Genomic DNA, 17,879 nt, shown 5'->3' on the forward strand with positions numbered 1-17,879 from the left:
AGCTCTAAGAATGGAGAAATGCCCTTTAGTAGCAGGATAACTAGACACCTTTGAAAGGTAAGATACTCTTTTTTCATCCTTTTATCACTAGGATATGTGCTGCAAGTTACAGCAGACTAAGACAGCCAGTTACTGTCACACCATAAATCACTCCCGTGTGCCACTAGACTAGTGAGCTGTTTGCTGGTTTACCATTGCCTTAGAGTAGATGGTTTTCTTTCTTTCACATTTCTTTATGCACTCAAAAACTGAAGACTGCTTTCTAGTATATAGTTTCAAGTAAGCATAAACAAAGCCCAAAATGGATCTGGATTTTGTGTCCATTACTTCTACTCAATTGCTCCTCTTTCAAGTTATAGATGTGCTATTCAGTGCAAATCAGCATTGAAAAACTTAGACTAACAGACATCTGTTGAAAAAAGAGACATTCTTCTCTATAAACATGTTCTCAGCTTGGAGTTATGCAGACATTCGCTCATGAGACAAAAGAATGTCAGTTACTAATTTTAGTAGTCTTAATTTATCTTGATCTTCTCTATTTCCTGTTTATCAGTCAATTTGAGTGATAAAATTTGATCCAGCACTTGTTCCCCACACAGACCTTCATAAACACATGACTTGGGTCCCACAGGAGCAGCTCAGAGTCTGTAAAGCCTATGCACTGTAGTGGTGGTAAACCTAGATGCTTACCCCAGCAGACAGCAAGTACTGCTCGGTCCTCAGTGAAGAGCTTTCCTTTGCTCACAGTGAAACCTGGACATGTCTTAAAGCATTTACACCAAGTTCCTTGAGATTCGATCTGGCAGTGCTGGAAAAGCAGTTCTGCTGGTTCTCTAACTTGCCAATGTATGCACAATGGTTCCTTTGTTCCCTTGGATATGTGTGTGCGCAATTCAAACACTAATGGGAGTGTTGTACATGCATGGCAGGGAGAAGAGCCCCACTCACTTTGTGCATCTAAAAGAGTGCCACGCTTGTCAGAATAGTTGATCCTTTTGCAAGCAATTAGATATTCCTGCTGTAATGTCCATTGCTGGCAATGGAAACTTTGAGAGTACTGGCTTCAGTTGTTCAGTCATCCTATTTCTGATCCAACTGGATATAGCTGAGAAGCATTCCAGACTTACCTCTACAAAAGAAATTTTGCAGCCATTATGTATTGTTTCTGGTTTTTAAATAAATGTTGTAGAAAATCAGCCATGGTGATGTCTTTTTCAACAAGAAAAGTAAGTATTCACTCCAGATCCGTGCAACTTAAACCTACCAGACATTTAGTATGGTTTATACACAATCATAGCATTCCATCCACTTTTCATATACACAGTACAAGTTGTATGGCATAACCTCTAAAAGAATGATACCCCTTTCTGCACATCATTATCAACCAACACATCACCATAAAAGCAGCAGAGATCTAAAACTTGAATTCAGCAGAGCACTGAATCAGATTTGGGCAATCCTCGTAGTTCCTAGGCAACTCACTCTGGCTCACCATTGCGAATGTGTGGTTTTTTGTTTTTTTTTTTTAACTATACAATATACAGCCTTTTACACATTTGTTTTTAGTGTGAAGATTTAAAATGTAGTAAAGTTAAGTTTATTACAAGAATATGAACAAGTACAGTATTACAGTATTTTAATCCACAGTCACGTTTTGGTTAGAGAGCACAAGCAAAGTGTAATAAAATGACAGCGTCATCCTGTGCAGAATCCAGCCCTGCTCATCAGGGCCTAAACCCAGAGAAGTAGCTGCTGAATCCTTTACTCAGTCTGTAGCATCCTCAGCACTTAATAGTGCTTTACAGACTAGTAAAACTGCATTTGTTTCATGTTTCTCTGCAATCAATTCCACTACTATCCAACCACTGATTATAAGGGTCAGTCACAGAAGTCTGCATAATCCAACACAAAACACATTACTTTAGAAAATCTATATAGAAGATTGAACAATATTTGCCTACATTGCATAGATTGTAAAAATGAAGACCAGCACTCAAGCCCTAGAGAGCAGATTAGCTTGCCATAAAGAAAGGTAATGAGTAATTAACATACCATTTGAATACAAGTAAGCTTCACATACTGTGATTTATAAAAGCATCACTGTTTTCAAGTGTACTCAGTGAATATTAGTGATTTTAATTCAGTATGTATAAATATAAATGTAAACTATAAAACTATGTAATGAGACAGCAGCTTTTAGTAAGGAAAGACTTCTGAGCCGAGTTCAACCTTGATGTAAATCTATGCTCTTCAGTGGTGTGATATCTAGGATGAATTTGGCCCGTGTCTGTTTACAGCAATGGAAAAAAAAGGCAAAAAAAAAAAAAAAAAAAAAAAAAAAAAAAAAAAAAAAAAAAAGGCACACACCTTTAAGCTTACATTTCTGACAGAGATCTTGACTTTACAACAATACTGTTAGCCTATCAGCACACTAAGGAGAATTTGTAAGTCTGCAGTACCTTCTACTTACTTTTAAAAAAATGTAGACTCAAAGATGCATATTTTTCAAACTTTTTATAAGTTTTTCTCCTATTTGCTCGATTCCTCTGTCTCACAAAATGAACATCAATAATATGCAGTACTGTTACTCTGCGCACTGCATGCTATGAGCAGCAAAGTGTAATAAAAATAACTGCAAAAATTAATTAATAATTAAGGAAACATTAAGGCAACATCACTATCCAGCTATTAAAAGGATTTTTAACATCACTAGTCTTGGGAAATACTCTGAAGATAAGGACAGAATCCAAATCCTACAGAACTGAGCAGTCTGTCAAAGAGAATGGTATCAACTATCCTTTGAACACAGAGGCTAGGTCTACTCAATTTCCAACTCATATTAAGTCTCTATCTGCAATATAAAAATAATTGCATTCAGCTCTACATACATGCATTTTTCATTGCTGAGCTTGAGAGTGGCCTCTGAAGGAATACTATTGTCTGTAGCTGCACAGTCTTTCCATACTTGTAAGTGGGTAATACTGCTGTGTGCTCCTCCACCATCCTTCCAGAAAGCTGAAGATATACAGCTGCTCAGATTTGGCATTAGGCTTGGCCTGTAACTAAGATTATAGGAACAGAGCTGCATGCTTTACGCAGAGAAGAATCTATACAATATAATGAACTGTGTCTTGGTCAGTAGTTTTTGTGCTTTCTTCTGCGAACCAAGTGCCAAAGAATAGGCTTACAAGACTGGTTCTTGCAGTGACCACACGCTACTGCACTAAAAGCCATGCTGCTCTATGTGCCTTTGTCTGAAAGACCATTTAAAGGCTAGCAAAAGAACAGGAACTAGCCATATGCTCTCCTAAAGCAGTGACAAGAAAAGCTAATATTGGTGTAATCTACAGTGCAGATTGGTCACAAGAGGAAGGAAGAGTTCTACCTTTGATTAAAGCCCATCTCCCCTCCCAAATGTTATAGTGGATGCTAAATATCTCAGTTAAATGCTTATGATAACTTATGACAGCAAAAAGCAAGGTAGCTGAAGGAAATCTGAATTATGATAGCCAGCATCTAAGGTATGTTCTTGCATTTGGAATTCTCATCTGCACATAGTTAACCAGAATTTCCCACCACTGCTGTGACATCACTGGTGCAGTTTCATGGGTAGCAGCTACAGCAAGCATGCTAGTAGATATCTGTACTTTAGCTATTACCTTGTTTAGACCTGCTCTGGGCAGAGTGTGATCACAGTGAGGAAAATTTTAAGATTTATTCAGATTTTGACCAATTCAGTTGCTGCTCACATACAGAAAAAGTGAGGAAGCTTTAACATCTTGCTGGCTAACTCACCTGGGGCTGCAGAGTAAAGCCCAACTGCTGTGTTCATTTGACTTAGTAAACTATCCACTTTATAGGAGATAGAAATCATGCAAGGGCTAGAAGTACTCCAGTGCCTTCCAATCCTGTCCACCATGTAAAAAGGGCTAGCACATTCTCCTGCTGTTCAGGGAAACAGATTTTCAGGCTGCTCTGATTAGTTCAGCACAAGAAACCATGCAAAATGCCTCCAGAAGTCTCAGAAGCTCACCATGATTATACAAAACGGGTGGACCTAGGAACAGCTCTGCTGATGGCTCACAACTAAAGAAGTACTGAGAATGTTTAAAACTAATAGATTTCTCATCACCTGGGGGTTATACTAGCAGAGAGAGTAGAAGCAGTGAAACTGTACCAGTGATAGGCAAAACTACAGAGCAGAAGGAAACTTTTAGGCAAAAACGTATTCTTAAAATTTACAGGTTCATGTCTGAGGTCTTCCCTTTAAGTACACTCAGATCTTAAGAAGAAAGATGGGAACTCTTATTTGGGTTAAAGTTTTAGGAAAAAAAATCCTGCTTTTTCTGCATGAGACTGCATTTGTTAAAAACTGTAAATATTAGAAACACCTTCACATCATTGGGCTTTCTCGAGAGTGACTTCAGAAGGCATACTCACCTTTCAAATAAAGTGGAAAGGACTGAATGTGAAATTGAACTGCTTAAATTAGTACTGTATTATCAACTGGATTTCACTATGCAAAAGAACAATCAGAGCTCCAGCTACACTACATCAAGAAGTGCCAGCTGTGCCACTGGGTAGGACACACATTGTGCTGTCCACTCAAAGTTCTAGTGTCCATGGTGTAGTAGAGAACAGATTGAGAAAATTATAGAGTTAGTTCCTAACAAAATTTGTCCTTTCCCATAACCACCTCCTACTTAAGGAAAGTCCAACAATTCTGAAGAGGCTGACATGGCCATGGAGATTGAAATCCTCTTACTGCTGAATAGGGAAGCAGCAAAGTTCTTCAGCTGTCCTACCTCAACACTGGTCTGGAGCTAGATAAGTAGACAGTGCAGAGGCCATAATCGTTGGCCTCTGGGTTCATCCAGTAAACCTGCTAACCAGTAGGACTGTATAGGGTCAGTGCATGCTCAATAGGAATCTGGGCAAAGACCAGTACATTCTGTATGTAGCAAAGTGTGGCAGTTTTCAGAGTATTTGCCTACAGATTTAAAAAATAAAACTTCTTCATGCACGACTAAAGGAGAAACTTCTGTACTTTAACCAAAAAAGAGCTAACCATACATTTCCTCCACCCCTACACCTAATCATTGTTTCCAAGTTCCTTAGACTGTAAGAGGAATGGAGAGAGAACTATGGTTCAACTGAGGAAGAAAAAATTGCATACAATTCAAAGGCAGAATAAGTTGTTATTAACAAATTAACAACCAGCCTGTGAACTGCTGAAGAAGAAATCAGATTTTTCTTCCTGACAGTGTTAATAGACAGTTGCTTGAGAAAAGGGATAGTCAAGATTCAAGCTACATTAGCAGAAGCAGGGGAAGGTACTACTTGTCTTTGGTTCATTTTTTCTTAACAGTTCCCTCTGTGGTCAAGAGTTGCTGCGAGTAGCAATTCATGACTGTAAGAGTGCAGTCAGCAGATTGTCAGACCTGTTTAAGCAGAGTTTAAATCCAAAGCTTTGGGATGTGATTTCTTGGATGCCAGCTCAGACAACTTCTTCAGACGCTTCTTCAGCTCCAGAGGGAATTTTTCATAGCATTTCTTGCATACCGGCTTCATGTCAAATTCCACAAACTTATTCCTTTAGAAACAAAATGGCTATTAAAATAATATTCGCAAACTATATGCCTGAGTTAATCAAGTCTGCGTATGTATACATAAATGCAGTTGTTTGCTTTCTACTGCATGTATAAGTCAGTTCACTTCCTCATCTGGTCATGCAAGTACAGAGATGAGATTTTCATCAGGGAACTGGGGCCTCTGGTACTGCTACTTTAATAAGGAGTGAGATTTTGCAATGCATTTATATGTAACAGCCTAGAATAATAATGTTGTTATCTTAGAATGGAAATGTCACTTCAAAGCACCTCTTTGTGATGAATTAAAGCTCCTTCATATACAAGACCAGTGGGACCAAACCAGCATATTATAGGGTAAGGGCTTGAACCCAAGAAAGGGAAATGCAGGATTGCCTTGTTTTTTGCCCTCTTCTACTTATTTGAGGCAACCAGTGTAACATTTTCCTTCAGAATAACTTAAGCAATTTTTCAGTATTATCAATGAGAAAAGTATCCAGACAAAAGAGATGGAAACTGCAGGTATTTCAGGACAGGTAGTCCCTTTAAAGTTTAGAGCCTTCCTTCTGTACTGCTTAATGAGTTCTTCCCTGACCCAACCTTCCCACAGAATAGATTAATGAAGGCAAATAAATTAGAGGCTGGTGGCTCCCAGCTCCCTTTTAGTTCTGAAATCAGTGGAATCTAAAAGCCCCTACAGAGAAAAGGCATTACTGATTAGCTTATCAGTAGCACATTACAGCACACTGCCCCTTAGAGAGGCCCTGGCTCATAGCTGCCACAAGCTGATATCCTGTCTTAGGGGCAAAATGTCTCACAATGGCCCAACCATAAGCACTCACTTACTTCAGTGTAAGCTTGATGTTGCAGGTGGAGCAGGAGAAGCAATTCACACACCAGGCCTTGTTAAGAGCTGATACCACTGCAAAAGCAAAAGTATAAAATAAAAGGAAACTGCCAGATTATTTGAATTTGGATTTGTATCCAAATTCAAATGAGGCCAGATGTGAGCAGAAACACTGATGCCTTGCAACTGGGGGACTGCAACAGCTGCACTGACAAATGGAACAGGGACAGCAACCCAAAATACGGAAAGAACAAATCTTACCATCTCCCTCGATCACGTGGCTGCAGTTGTAGCAGACATCTCCAAAGAGCTACACAGCAAAAGAAATAAGAACAGGAACTTATGTTACTGAATGCTCATGCTCCCCAAATCACACAGCTGGTGCAAACATTAAATCCTAACAATCAGTGAATTCCCAGACACTGCAAAAGCCACCAAATATACTGATTTAAATCTTCTGAATAACTTCTCATACGCTTGCCAAATAGTCTATGTTCATTTGTATATTGTACCATCAAATCCTACAAGACTTTTTTTGTTGATGCCTCACACTCTACCATTGTTATGTGATCTCTAAGACCTGCACATGTGGCTGAGGAAGAGAGAATCAGTTGAGAATGATGATTACTGAAGACGTATCTCCTGAGGCTAAACCAGAAACATCAAAACAAAGCCTACAGCTACTTTTAAAACAGTAACACTTACCTTTTATGAGAGAGGGAGAGACTAATTTCTGACAGAAGAAAAGGCAGTCACTACAGTCATAGAGAAAGATTACTTTTTGATTGGCTCATGAAACACTTTACTTATGATTTAGACAGCACATCATTTATCTTAGGCCAATAGAAGCCAGTAGCCATCCAAGAAGTCCACACCAATTGTTTCAAAGTACAATTACAGGGATTTTAGTGGCAATGCATGGTGTTTTTTTCGCTTTGATGGGACAAAGAAAAATCAATCTCCCCAAGACACTTCTGTTCTCTTACCAGTATTACATTTCACTTCTACCAAGAAAAGATTTTTTTAAATTAAGCTCTACTTTTTTCATACTGCCTTGTATGTATAAATCCAGACTACCAAAGTATTTGTCAGTCAGAACAAATACCTACATATAGATGGCAGAACTTACCTGGTTATAGTGAGTTTCACAATAAGCCAGTCCTTTTTTCTCATAGTGCCGGTGCCCCAAGAACGGCTTCTCGCATTTGGCACAAACAAAATGCTGTAAAAGAAAAAGTCATTCAGTGGCAGGTAAAGCAACTTCTTCAACACTGGGGAAAGACTTGCATCTCTGGCTGCAATTCACGGCTCAATGCAAGAGACTTCACATTTTAATGAAACTCAGAAAAATGGTGAGAAGAAAGAGGAAGTATTTAGTCTATGGTAATAATTAGTTAATTAAGCATTCTTCTAATGCTTAATTAGCATTAGTAGAACACCTGTTGAAAGCATAAGCATGTTGCTTCTATACTGATAGACTGGTAGACTGTTATCTTGCTTGTTTCAGAGACGAGACCCAAGAACATAAAATACGGTTGGCATGCATGCATTTCAAATCAGCAATAGCACCCCCTTCACAGCTCAGCCCTTAGGAGGCTTAAATCACTAAACACATGGATCACCAAAAACTTCAGGGCATGCTGTGACAAGCCAAAAGTTATATAAACAATGAGCTGAAAAGGCTTAAAAAGCAAGAATCATGATGTCTCTGTCTACATCACAAATTCTAACATTGTTATGACCTTGTTAAGTGGGGGTAGACAGGATGTATCAAACTCCAGTAAGTAAATGCTAACCAGTAAGCCACATCTGCAAGAATCTTTTTAATGCAACTTTTTTGCATGAATTCATACCAGACAGGGATCACCAACATCTATAGCTTCCAAACAGCACTAGCCCTCTTCCAAAATGCCTTCTGAAGGCATCTGAAGAGGCCTCACCTCAACATGCCACTGTTTTCCCAGAGCATTGACCACTCGTCCCTCAATGGGCCTGCGGCACGCTCCACAGATGGGGATTCCCATCTTGTCATGGCAAGGTAGGCAATACAGTTCTCCCTTCAGTTCCCGGGCCTCAGCTGTCAGCTCCTTCCTGAAAATATAAACATATTCCTGAAATAAGAACTCCAAGTGAAGCTCTTTAATGTCTGAGATGAACATTTAATATCTGAGATGAAAGTTTAGTCTTTGAAAGACTAAACTTGAAAACAGACACATTTTGGCCACATTCATGCTATAAATAGTGAGACATTAAATTACGTTAGTGAAATACAGTTATTGTCAATTCATTTTTATAAGCTTTCTCAGTTTGACAGACAAGAGAACATATGTGGAATACCATGTCTTAATATGGCTAGACACTCTGGCAAAAATATGAGCTATACCTACACGGAGCTGTGCAATGTCATATAATTGAGCTGTCTTTGAATGCCATAGCTCAGGTGCAAGGACTGTTTTAGCAGTGCTCAGTACAGAACAACTTACCTTATTCCTCAGCAGTGTTATCCATCCTAGGGGAGTACTGTGCTCCAACTATACCACCTTCATGAGAAGCAACTCGGACAGGAATCAGTACCGTACTGGATTGTACCAGACAGACATACAGCTCTTCAAAACATTTTTTTCTAACCAGAAATGCAAGGTCAAACTATTTTGAATACTCTGTCAAAAGTCATGTTTGGACAACGCTATTATTGTAATCTTGATATAGCCTTTGAGCTAAGTTCATACCAAGGAACTGTTTTCACTGTCAGTATAAAAATGGTGTTATTTGAGCTTAACATAGAAGAACATCAAACAGCAAAATCAAACAACAATTTTTCTATGCTTTCCTAATTCCTTTTCCTTTTTCTCCTAGAATTTGTTTGATAATGTGAAGGCAGTTAACTTCAAGCCCTGGAAAGGACTGCATTACTGACTATACTGTTTGTCTAACTCTTTTGTTGTCAGGGGTTAGAATATGAGAACATACCCACAGTGGGTGCAGTTAAAGTGATCGGGATGGTAGGAATCATTCCTGAACATCAGAGGTTGCTCATCAATTATCAGGTGACACTTCTGACAGATGTACTTTCCCAGTCCCTTAGCTTTTTCACGGTTATGGCATGGTCTGCACAGATGCCTAGTTGAACAAAGGAAAAACAACGTTAGTAAATTCTGCCCCTCAAAACAAAGTACTTGTGTCTTATTAAAGTGTCTTATTAGTTCAGACTAAGCATCATTTAATTTAGTGTCCTGTCTTTAACACTGGGTGCACAGGAAAGAATACATGGATAGAGCAGGCACAGAATTATACCTCCTTTGAATACTCCCCTAGCATTCACTTATCTATACTGCATGCTTTATGAACTTGAGTATTTGTATTTCTTATCCTTTGATGATTATTTTCCATAGATTGTCTAATCATATTGTAATCTATATAAACTTGTGGCATCCACATCATACTACACCAAAAAGCAAACATCTCAACTACACAACGCATGAAGAGGCATTCCCCTTTATTTGTATCTGCTGACTTTATGTCTTCTAGTTCTTGTATTATAGGCGACAATAAATCCTTAATCAATAATCACCTTTTTCATGCCACTCAAGATTCACAGAACTCTGTCACATCTTGTTTCAGTCTTCCCTTCCCCAGTCTGAAAAGTCCTCGTCTGTTCAGTTGTTCCTCACTGAGAAGTGTTCCGTATCTACAATCATCTGTCATTCTTCTACATCATCTTTCCAGTTCTGCTAGGAGCTTTTTGAGGGGTAGGTAAGGAAAAACAAGTGGCAACATCCTCTCGCTGTTAGTAACTATGGAACCCTGCCATAGTGGGTTGGATGGAGGGAGTCAAGAAGAGATAATAAAAATCATTGAACCAAAACACGCTGCTAGAATGACTCTACTATGGTTGGATTTCTTAGTCTTTGATAGCTAGGACAAACAAAAGATTCCTGAATTCCAGATCCTCTGTCCATGAACTCCTTTTGTTATAAGTTAAAGAAAACAAAGGAGTATGAAATTTCATGTGGTAAGCATAACTATGTTTCTCTCATGTTCTAGAACAAACATGAAGTGCAGCTCTGTACAGGCACATTAGCCAAATTTCTGGTAGTTGCTTGGGCAAAGACATAAAAGAGACTTCTGAAAAGGCTGGGGGAATCTACCAGTTCTATCCCAATATTTAGAACCTCTGAGGGGAACCTGTTCAGCTTAGTTATCTACCCCTTTGGCAGCAATGCTGTGGGCTGGGAAGAATTTATGCTAAAATAAAGATGACAGCGGAATGATTTCTGCAGGTTTCTTTGTCACAAAACAGCAAGTCTGCTTAATTCCTTTCACTATATCCTATGTGAAATGGAGTTTTACAGGTTATTCTCAAAAGATACCAGGCAAAAGGAAAAATTAAAAAGGGAAGGGTAGATTTACAGCTAAAGTAGTGGGTACATTGCAAGGCGCCTTCTAAAATTCTGCTGTCATGAATCACCCTTAGATCTGTAAAATGGGGATAAGAATACAACACAGATATTGTTATGAGACCTCAAATATTTATGACCCTCAGCTGACAGGCGCCTGTCTAAGTGCTAAGTATCACTATTATTCTCTCCACTTTTTGGGTCCTCCTGTCAGCAAGAGTCTCTCTCCAGGGCTGAAACCACTGTTCTGCCAGACGGAGCCCAGAAAAAGCAGACAGCACCCCATTATAAGGAAACATGCAGCTGTGCTCATCTCAGCATAAAGGCATCAATTTTATTCAGCACTGTCAAATGGAGACTAATTATACAGGGCAGGACACAGGGACCCTGAAGCAAGTGTCCTGAAAGAGACCCCTCTCATTCAGCTGAATAAGAGGCCTTCAGCCATTTGCACTGATAAACTATTATCAACCCCTCCCCATTGAGAAACCCTCTCTGCTGCCCCATAGACCCTCCTCTATTGCTGGCAAAGGGAAGTGTTGGACAAGCTGAGCTGTTACCATAGCAGCCGCCCCTCTTTCTCTCCCCCTTCCCACTCCCACTAGTATGGAATTATCCCATTCTGAAATGTCCTGTTGTGTCTATTAATACCAGACTTCCCCTGAACAATACTTCTCCCCACCCTCCCAAAATAATCAGAGGACTCCAAGGAGTCTGTGTTAAGAGCTTGGAGTTCAGTAGCAGCCTTTAGTAAGCACCGTGAACGTAAGAATATTCACACAGCATACACATATCTGTAACAGCAGCAGCTTCCCCGTGCCAAGGGTTCAGATGGAATGAAGACTGCTCTTCAGTGCTGGGGTATTCTCTCCCCTGCTCTTGTGCGACTGAGCTGATAATGCGCTATCAGAGCTAGCAGGACACTATATAGAGGGTGTCCCTTCTCCACCCTCACCAAGTCGGCAACCGTGTGCTCTTTCTGGAACATCTCATTGTTTTCACCGTTGCTGCTTCTTTTTGGTTTGCTGACACCAGAAGGAGTTCCCTGAGATTTTCTCCAAAAGGACTTCATACCCCACCCACAGGACTGCACCATAAACAGGTAAGAGATCAGCTTCTGTTGGGAGAATAACAAAGGAGCTTTCCTAACAGCACTAGTTCTGGCTGGTGTCAGTGAGGCGGCAAGACACACAGGCTAACAAACATAACGGAAATATTCGAAACTTAAGAACAAGCAACATTTTTAAAAGTTCAAAGAAGAATTTCACTATTCTCACTCTTCTTTACTTCACTCCTCCAAAACATTAAAGCTTTTAAACTTCAGTACTTAATGTCCATCCATTTGTGCCAGGCAAACAGACAGTCATATACTATGATTAGCACTCTCTGATGCTGCTTTGGTGTTCACAAGAAACCAATATTCCTAGTTAAGGGGTGGGAGGCTAAGCAAGAGCAATTTTCAAGAGAATGGTTTCAGTCAGACTGTTTATGATGAAATGTATTTCTAGTGAAAGTAAGGGAACATTCCCATTTGACAAAGCACTACAACCATAATCATAAAAACGCAGAATCAAACATATTCCCAAATCAGAAACTCCTCTAGCTGGGAGTAAGAACAGGAAACTCCAAAAACCTTACCATATACTTCAAATTTATCTACAGTGGCATAAAAACAAAACTGCCTAATTAGCTAGGGTGATTAATTTATGATGAGCCATCCATTTTTGCTGCTTATGAATGGTCACATTAGTGACAGGTAGAGCACATGCTCAAAGGGCAATCACGCTGTGTCTATACTGACAGCCTTGTGGATTGCTATCTCGCTTGTTTTGGAGCAGAAGAGAAACAGGGCCATGAAATATGGTCAATGTGCATGCATTTCAAATGAGCACTGACATGCCTCTTAGAACTCAAGCCTGGGATAATGGCTCACTCCAGAATAGCGCTCTGTTCAGCAATACGTAAATCACTAAATATTCACACAACCCCAAGAGCGCAATCCAAGCGGAAAATATGGGACAGTGAGCCAGACTACTAAAGGAGTTGTTCTGTCTGTGGGGTCAAAGCCTCTTGCACCATATAGCTTTGAGTACAAACTACATATCTTGCGCACTTGGAAAAGTTTCTAGTTTGCAGACGAGTATAACAAGCTTTTTAAGGACTTAAAACATGTTTTTTGTAAGCATATCAAATGAAAAAGAAATAAGTCTAAAAGTCAACATATTCATTTTAAATTGATAGGTTAGAAACAGGAAAAAAAGAGAAGTGCAGCTTTAAATAATAATAAAGGGCCTTCCATACTGAATGCAGTTACAAATAAACAAACAATTACTACTCTTGGTAGCTTTTTGTTGGCAATACTTCAACTCTGAAAACCAGTTCAACACTTAATTCTAACAATACATCAGCTTTTTTTCTTAACTAGTCAAGCACTAGGCTATGATTTTCAAGTCAACAAACAGAATTGTAAAGAAAATAAAATACTTGATCAAAATTTCCTTCTAGATTAAAACTTAAGCAGAATTAGACAGAGACTCATTTCCCTTTTCCATCATTTCTGACAAGATAATGAAAAATACCTCACTTTACCTTCCTCTCAAAAGTAAATGAGTTAACAGCAGCTCTCCTATAAGGACACTCATTTTAAAAGATAGAATCATCAGTTCCGGGCACAGATCCACTGGACTTTTTGATATCCCTCATATCCTCCTTTCCCCTCCACCTACGATATTTCCATGATAGAAATCACTGGGAGAACTCTGACAGAACATTTCAGACTGCTAAACCCCTAATATTTAGTCTCTGCTTACTGCTTCACCTCTTGGAATGATTTAAGTCACTATCATCAAGGCAAAAGATATCCCTCTCTGGTTCCTTACACCATCCTTGCCCCAGCTTTTTAAGCTTGTCCAATCCAGCATTTGCTATTTTTCAGTGGTGTCACAACCAGGTATAGAACAATACTTAGCCATCAGACTGCCTGATCACTGACAGGTGTGTATATGTATAAAGATCACCTCCTTATATCCTTTCTGCAGATGAAAAAAAAAAGATCATCTAGCCAGAATTTCAGTTAGTAGGTACCACTGTAAATTAACAGCCACTAAAAATGTATGGTCTCCTCCTATTCCTCCTTTAATATGTAACAAAAACCCACATATTTAAACTAATTCCATCCAGGGAAGACAAGTACTTAATACAATCATACAGAAATTTCAAGCTCTTGTGTTCAAAAATACTTGTAGATTTTACTTTTTAAGGGACAAATAAACACTAGGAACAACAATTGTGATGTCCTCTGTAAATCCAGAAAACCCATGCAGAAAAGAGCGAGAATTAACTTTCCTTTTGTGCACGTAAGCAAGGGGAACAAAGAGTTACGGTGCATTTTTATAGAATGAGCTATACTTCAGAAAAAAGGGCTATACAGTCTCCCTTGCACACATACTTTAGTAACTCCAAGACAATAGTATGTTGCCATTTCCAGGACTACAAAGAAGCATGCAGCAGGCAGTAGACAATGAGTACCCATACACTCAAAAGTTGAGTTTCTTTTGTGCCATAAACACGTAGCATACACTGGCAATGCATGAAGTAAGAAGGACCCTCTGTGGCCATATGAAGGAATTTCAGCTTCTGAATTTCATTTATTCTCTTCTCTCTCTTCTGTTGAATTTCATCTGAAATTTGACTGTAAACTAAGCAAATTTTGTCCAGAGTGCATTAATCTCTAGCTATTATAGTTTTCTGTCCACCTGAAAGTGACAGCAGTCAAACAAAAGATGGAAATTACCTTGGAATTTTGTTTCCATTTGCCATATTATTGTTCTGTTCCTAACCTGCCATTTCAAGTTTCTCAGTCAGCCACCAATGTCTACAGACACCTGAATAGAAAGGTCTGCTGGGAAGCTAGAGTCAGTGCCTACTGCCTCAAATCAACTATCTAATGATGTAAGATTTCAGCAGAAAGTAGCTTCTGGCAGAGACTGAAAATTCTGTGTTACAGTATCAGTAACTATCTTAAAACCTCAACATCAGCAGAGGGAAAGGGAGCAGCCTGATCTTAAAGAGAAAACACTTTATACATATTATCATTACTGACAAATATACCAAAGGAAAAAACAGATACTTCATAGTTTCCTTACACAAAAAATAAATGACCAAGTCAAAAGGACTTTCTTTCTGTCTTTTGCTATCATTACTTCAGTACTTTTTTTTCCCAAGTGTTTTAAAACCCAGTTTCACTTGACACTGCCTTGGCAATCTCTCTCTCTTTCTGCTTTTTTGTACATTTACTCCATTCCAGCTTTTTTCAGTTTCCTTAGCTACTTACCTTTTAAAAAACGCGTAAATATTATGAAGTAACAGTCAATCAGTACAAAAGAAATGATAAACATAATGGAAGTATTGATGTGAATTCTAATATACCTCTCAGGAAACCAAGAAACAGGCATAGTACTGGAGATTCAGACTTCCTGCCTTTCCCTACTACCTATACTCTGGGATGATAAATGTATAAAAAGCTGTGGGTAGATGCCCAGGAAGTCTAATCATGGTGTTGATACTGTTCAGGACCCTACAGAAAACCACAAGAGTAGCAAAGTATGTCCAGTTTTACCATGCTGCTACTTGAAAAAGCCCCTCAATGAGCTATAGTGGAGCTTAGTAGCTTTTGAGGTAGAAAGAGACAGTCATGTTGGCAGAAGAAACCAGTAGAGAAGGAGGACTTGTTGACAACAACCAACAGCATGGCTATAACTAGTAATGTTTTCCAAGTCAATTAAGTGTGTTTTGCTGTTCAAATCAGATGCTGCTACCCATCTGAGAAATCTTCTTTGCTATTGCACCTAAAAGTGTTTGCCTTAAATACAGGACTTCAGACTAACATAATTTTCACTGTATATTTTCAGGAAACCTGCACTTTTGAGACTTTTTTAATGACACCAATATCACATCTGTCCCACATCCCTTCCAGGAACAATACACGTACTCCAAACTAGGTCACTTTGCAACAGGTATCTGTGTTCAGAGAAGCTGATTCATTTGGAGCTCTTCAGTCCTAACCCAGTCTTTCAAAATTAAACATAGTAATTACTTTCTAGCTGGACATATATTACCCACTTCCGTTTTTCCACAAACATAATACATGAGCATTTAACTACTCTGTCATCCAATAGGTCTCAGCACAGCCTGGATGTAAGTTCATAATCAGCAAGCTAACTCTTTATAGTAGTTCCTTCAACAGAAATTAATGGTCTGGAAAGTCCAACTGAGCAGGAGGTATTCAGAATTTTGTAAGTGCTGCAACTGAGACTGACCTCTCCTATTAAATACTAGTATCAGCAAACATCACTGATTTCCATGTTTTTTGTGTGTTTGTTCGTGATTTTTTTTTTCTCTCCACAAAACCAGGCTCTTTTGTAAGATACTCTCTCAATTCTTTCAGGTTTCTGCTTTGTGCTCCAAACTTCTTGTGAAAAATGAACGGCCCAGCAGATACTTCAAGCCTGCTCTTCAATTGCACAAACCAATCAATTTTCTCTTTGAAAACTTCAGAGCAATGTGGCAAAGAAACACATCTGGAGAACATCTTTTTTGCCACTTTCTATTTCCTGGACTTCATCCTGGCTTTTGTTGGCAATGCCCTAGCTCTTTGGCTTTTTGTCCGGGACCAGAAGTCAGGCACACCTGCCAACATTTTCCTGATGCATCTTGCTGTGGCTGACCTATCCTTTGTGCTAGTACTTCCCACCCGGTTGGTGTACCATTTTTCTGGTAATCACTGGCCATTTGGTGAAATCCCATGCAGACTCACGGGCTTCCTTTTTTACCTCAATATGTATGCCAGTATCTACTTCCTTATGTGTATCAGTGTTGACCGTTTCTTAGCCATTGTGCACCCTGTGAAGTCTATCAAGCTCCGCAGGTCTCTCTATGCCCATTTGGCATGTGCCTTTCTATGGGTTATTGTTGCTGTTGCAATGGCACCTCTGCTGATCAGTGTGCAGACAACAGAGGTGAACAACACAACAGTCTGCCTGCAGCTCTACAGAGAAAAGGCATCACGCCATGCTCTTGTGTCCTTAGCAGTGGCATTCACCCTCCCATTTGTTACTACAGTGACTTGCTACTTATTAATCATCCGAAGCCTGAAGAGTGGGAACAGAGTCGAGAAACACCTAAAGGAAAAGGCTATCAAAATGATCATCATGGTCCTAGTCATTTTTCTGATCTGCTTTGTACCGTATCATGTCAATCGCTACATTTATATTCTCCATTATGATGGGACCAAGACTTCCTGTGAGACGCAGCGTATTCTAGCACTCAGTAACCGCGTTACTTCCTGCCTCACCAGTCTAAATGGTGCTCTTGACCCAGTCATGTATTTTTTTGTAGCAGAGAAATTCCGAGAGGCTCTGTGCAATTTGTTTTGTGGTAAAAGGACTGTAATGGTGCCTCAAACTTACGAGGGTAAGACAAATGAAAGCTCACTAAGCGCCAGATCTGAACTGTGAACATAATTCTTGCCACTGCTTCCACGTAAGAACACTCTTCCACCAAAATCAACCAAGAGAGCAAGCGTGCAGCTATACAGACAAGAGACAGCCCATCCAGAGTCAAACTCATTCCTGAGGAGGGAAGTTCTGTCATTTTGGGGGCATAACAATTAGGAAGAATGCCTCTGACAACAAAGATCACATGGTCTTGTCCTATTGAAACTGCAAACAGGAGCACAATAACAGCCAAACTGATTTCAAAGACCTAACACTGCTGGCTGGATACTGAAGAATTGGGAAGGGAACAAAGAAGCACTTAAACGGACAGCTTGTTCTTAGAAATAAAATTCACCCCCTAGAAATATTAAGTAATGTCTCTGTCTCTGCATAAAGCATACTTTAAAATTTTGTATCATGCCAGCACTAGAGATCCATTCCTGAGGTACCCTGCCTGAACAGATAGCATAGTTGAACCTCTAGTTCAGTTCAGCAAATTCAAAGCATTTATACACCGTAGACAGAAAATTGGTGCTAAATTGTGGCAAGAAGG

The 17,879-nt window shown here is 39.4% G+C and overlaps 2 protein-coding genes across 3 annotated transcripts in view; one reads left to right on the forward strand and one right to left on the reverse strand.

The window, feature by feature from the left end:
* Positions 1–1,574: 1,574 nt before the first annotated feature.
* Positions 1,575–17,879, reverse strand: part of LIMS2 (LIM zinc finger domain containing 2) — a 34,970-nt gene continuing 18,665 nt past the window's right edge. Inside the window, exons 5-11 of one of the 2 annotated variants that reach the window (XM_085307937.1) lie at positions 9,406–9,555; positions 8,376–8,526; positions 7,565–7,657; positions 6,697–6,745; positions 6,435–6,510; positions 5,442–5,593; positions 1,575–2,287 (exon numbers count right to left, since the gene is read on the reverse strand). In XM_085307937.1, the coding sequence (XP_085164063.1) occupies positions 5,446–5,593; positions 6,435–6,510; positions 6,697–6,745; positions 7,565–7,657; positions 8,376–8,526; positions 9,406–9,555 (667 nt within the window). In that variant the 3' untranslated portion in view covers positions 1,575–2,287; positions 5,442–5,445. Of the gene's footprint in view, positions 5,594–6,434; positions 6,511–6,696; positions 6,746–7,564; positions 7,658–8,375; positions 8,527–9,405; positions 9,556–17,879 lie in introns of both variants that reach the window. The other variant, XM_085307935.1, reaches the window with a different exon arrangement.
* GPR17 (G protein-coupled receptor 17) overlaps positions 11,523–17,879 on the forward strand; it is a 7,562-nt gene continuing 1,205 nt past the window's right edge. The window contains exons 1-2 of the mRNA XM_085307934.1: positions 11,523–11,934; positions 16,279–17,879. The exon at positions 16,279–17,879 is cut by the window's right edge and continues 1,205 nt beyond it. Coding sequence (XP_085164060.1) covers positions 16,313–17,347 — 1,035 coding nt within the window. The 5' untranslated portion in view covers positions 11,523–11,934; positions 16,279–16,312 and the 3' untranslated portion in view covers positions 17,348–17,879. The remainder of the gene's footprint in view (positions 11,935–16,278) is intronic.

This window comes from Rhea americana, unplaced genomic scaffold, assembly GCF_003343005.1.
Source record: "Rhea americana isolate MKP2758 unplaced genomic scaffold, rheAme1 scaffold_269, whole genome shotgun sequence".
Classification (NCBI taxonomy): Eukaryota; Metazoa; Chordata; class Aves; order Rheiformes; family Rheidae; genus Rhea; species Rhea americana.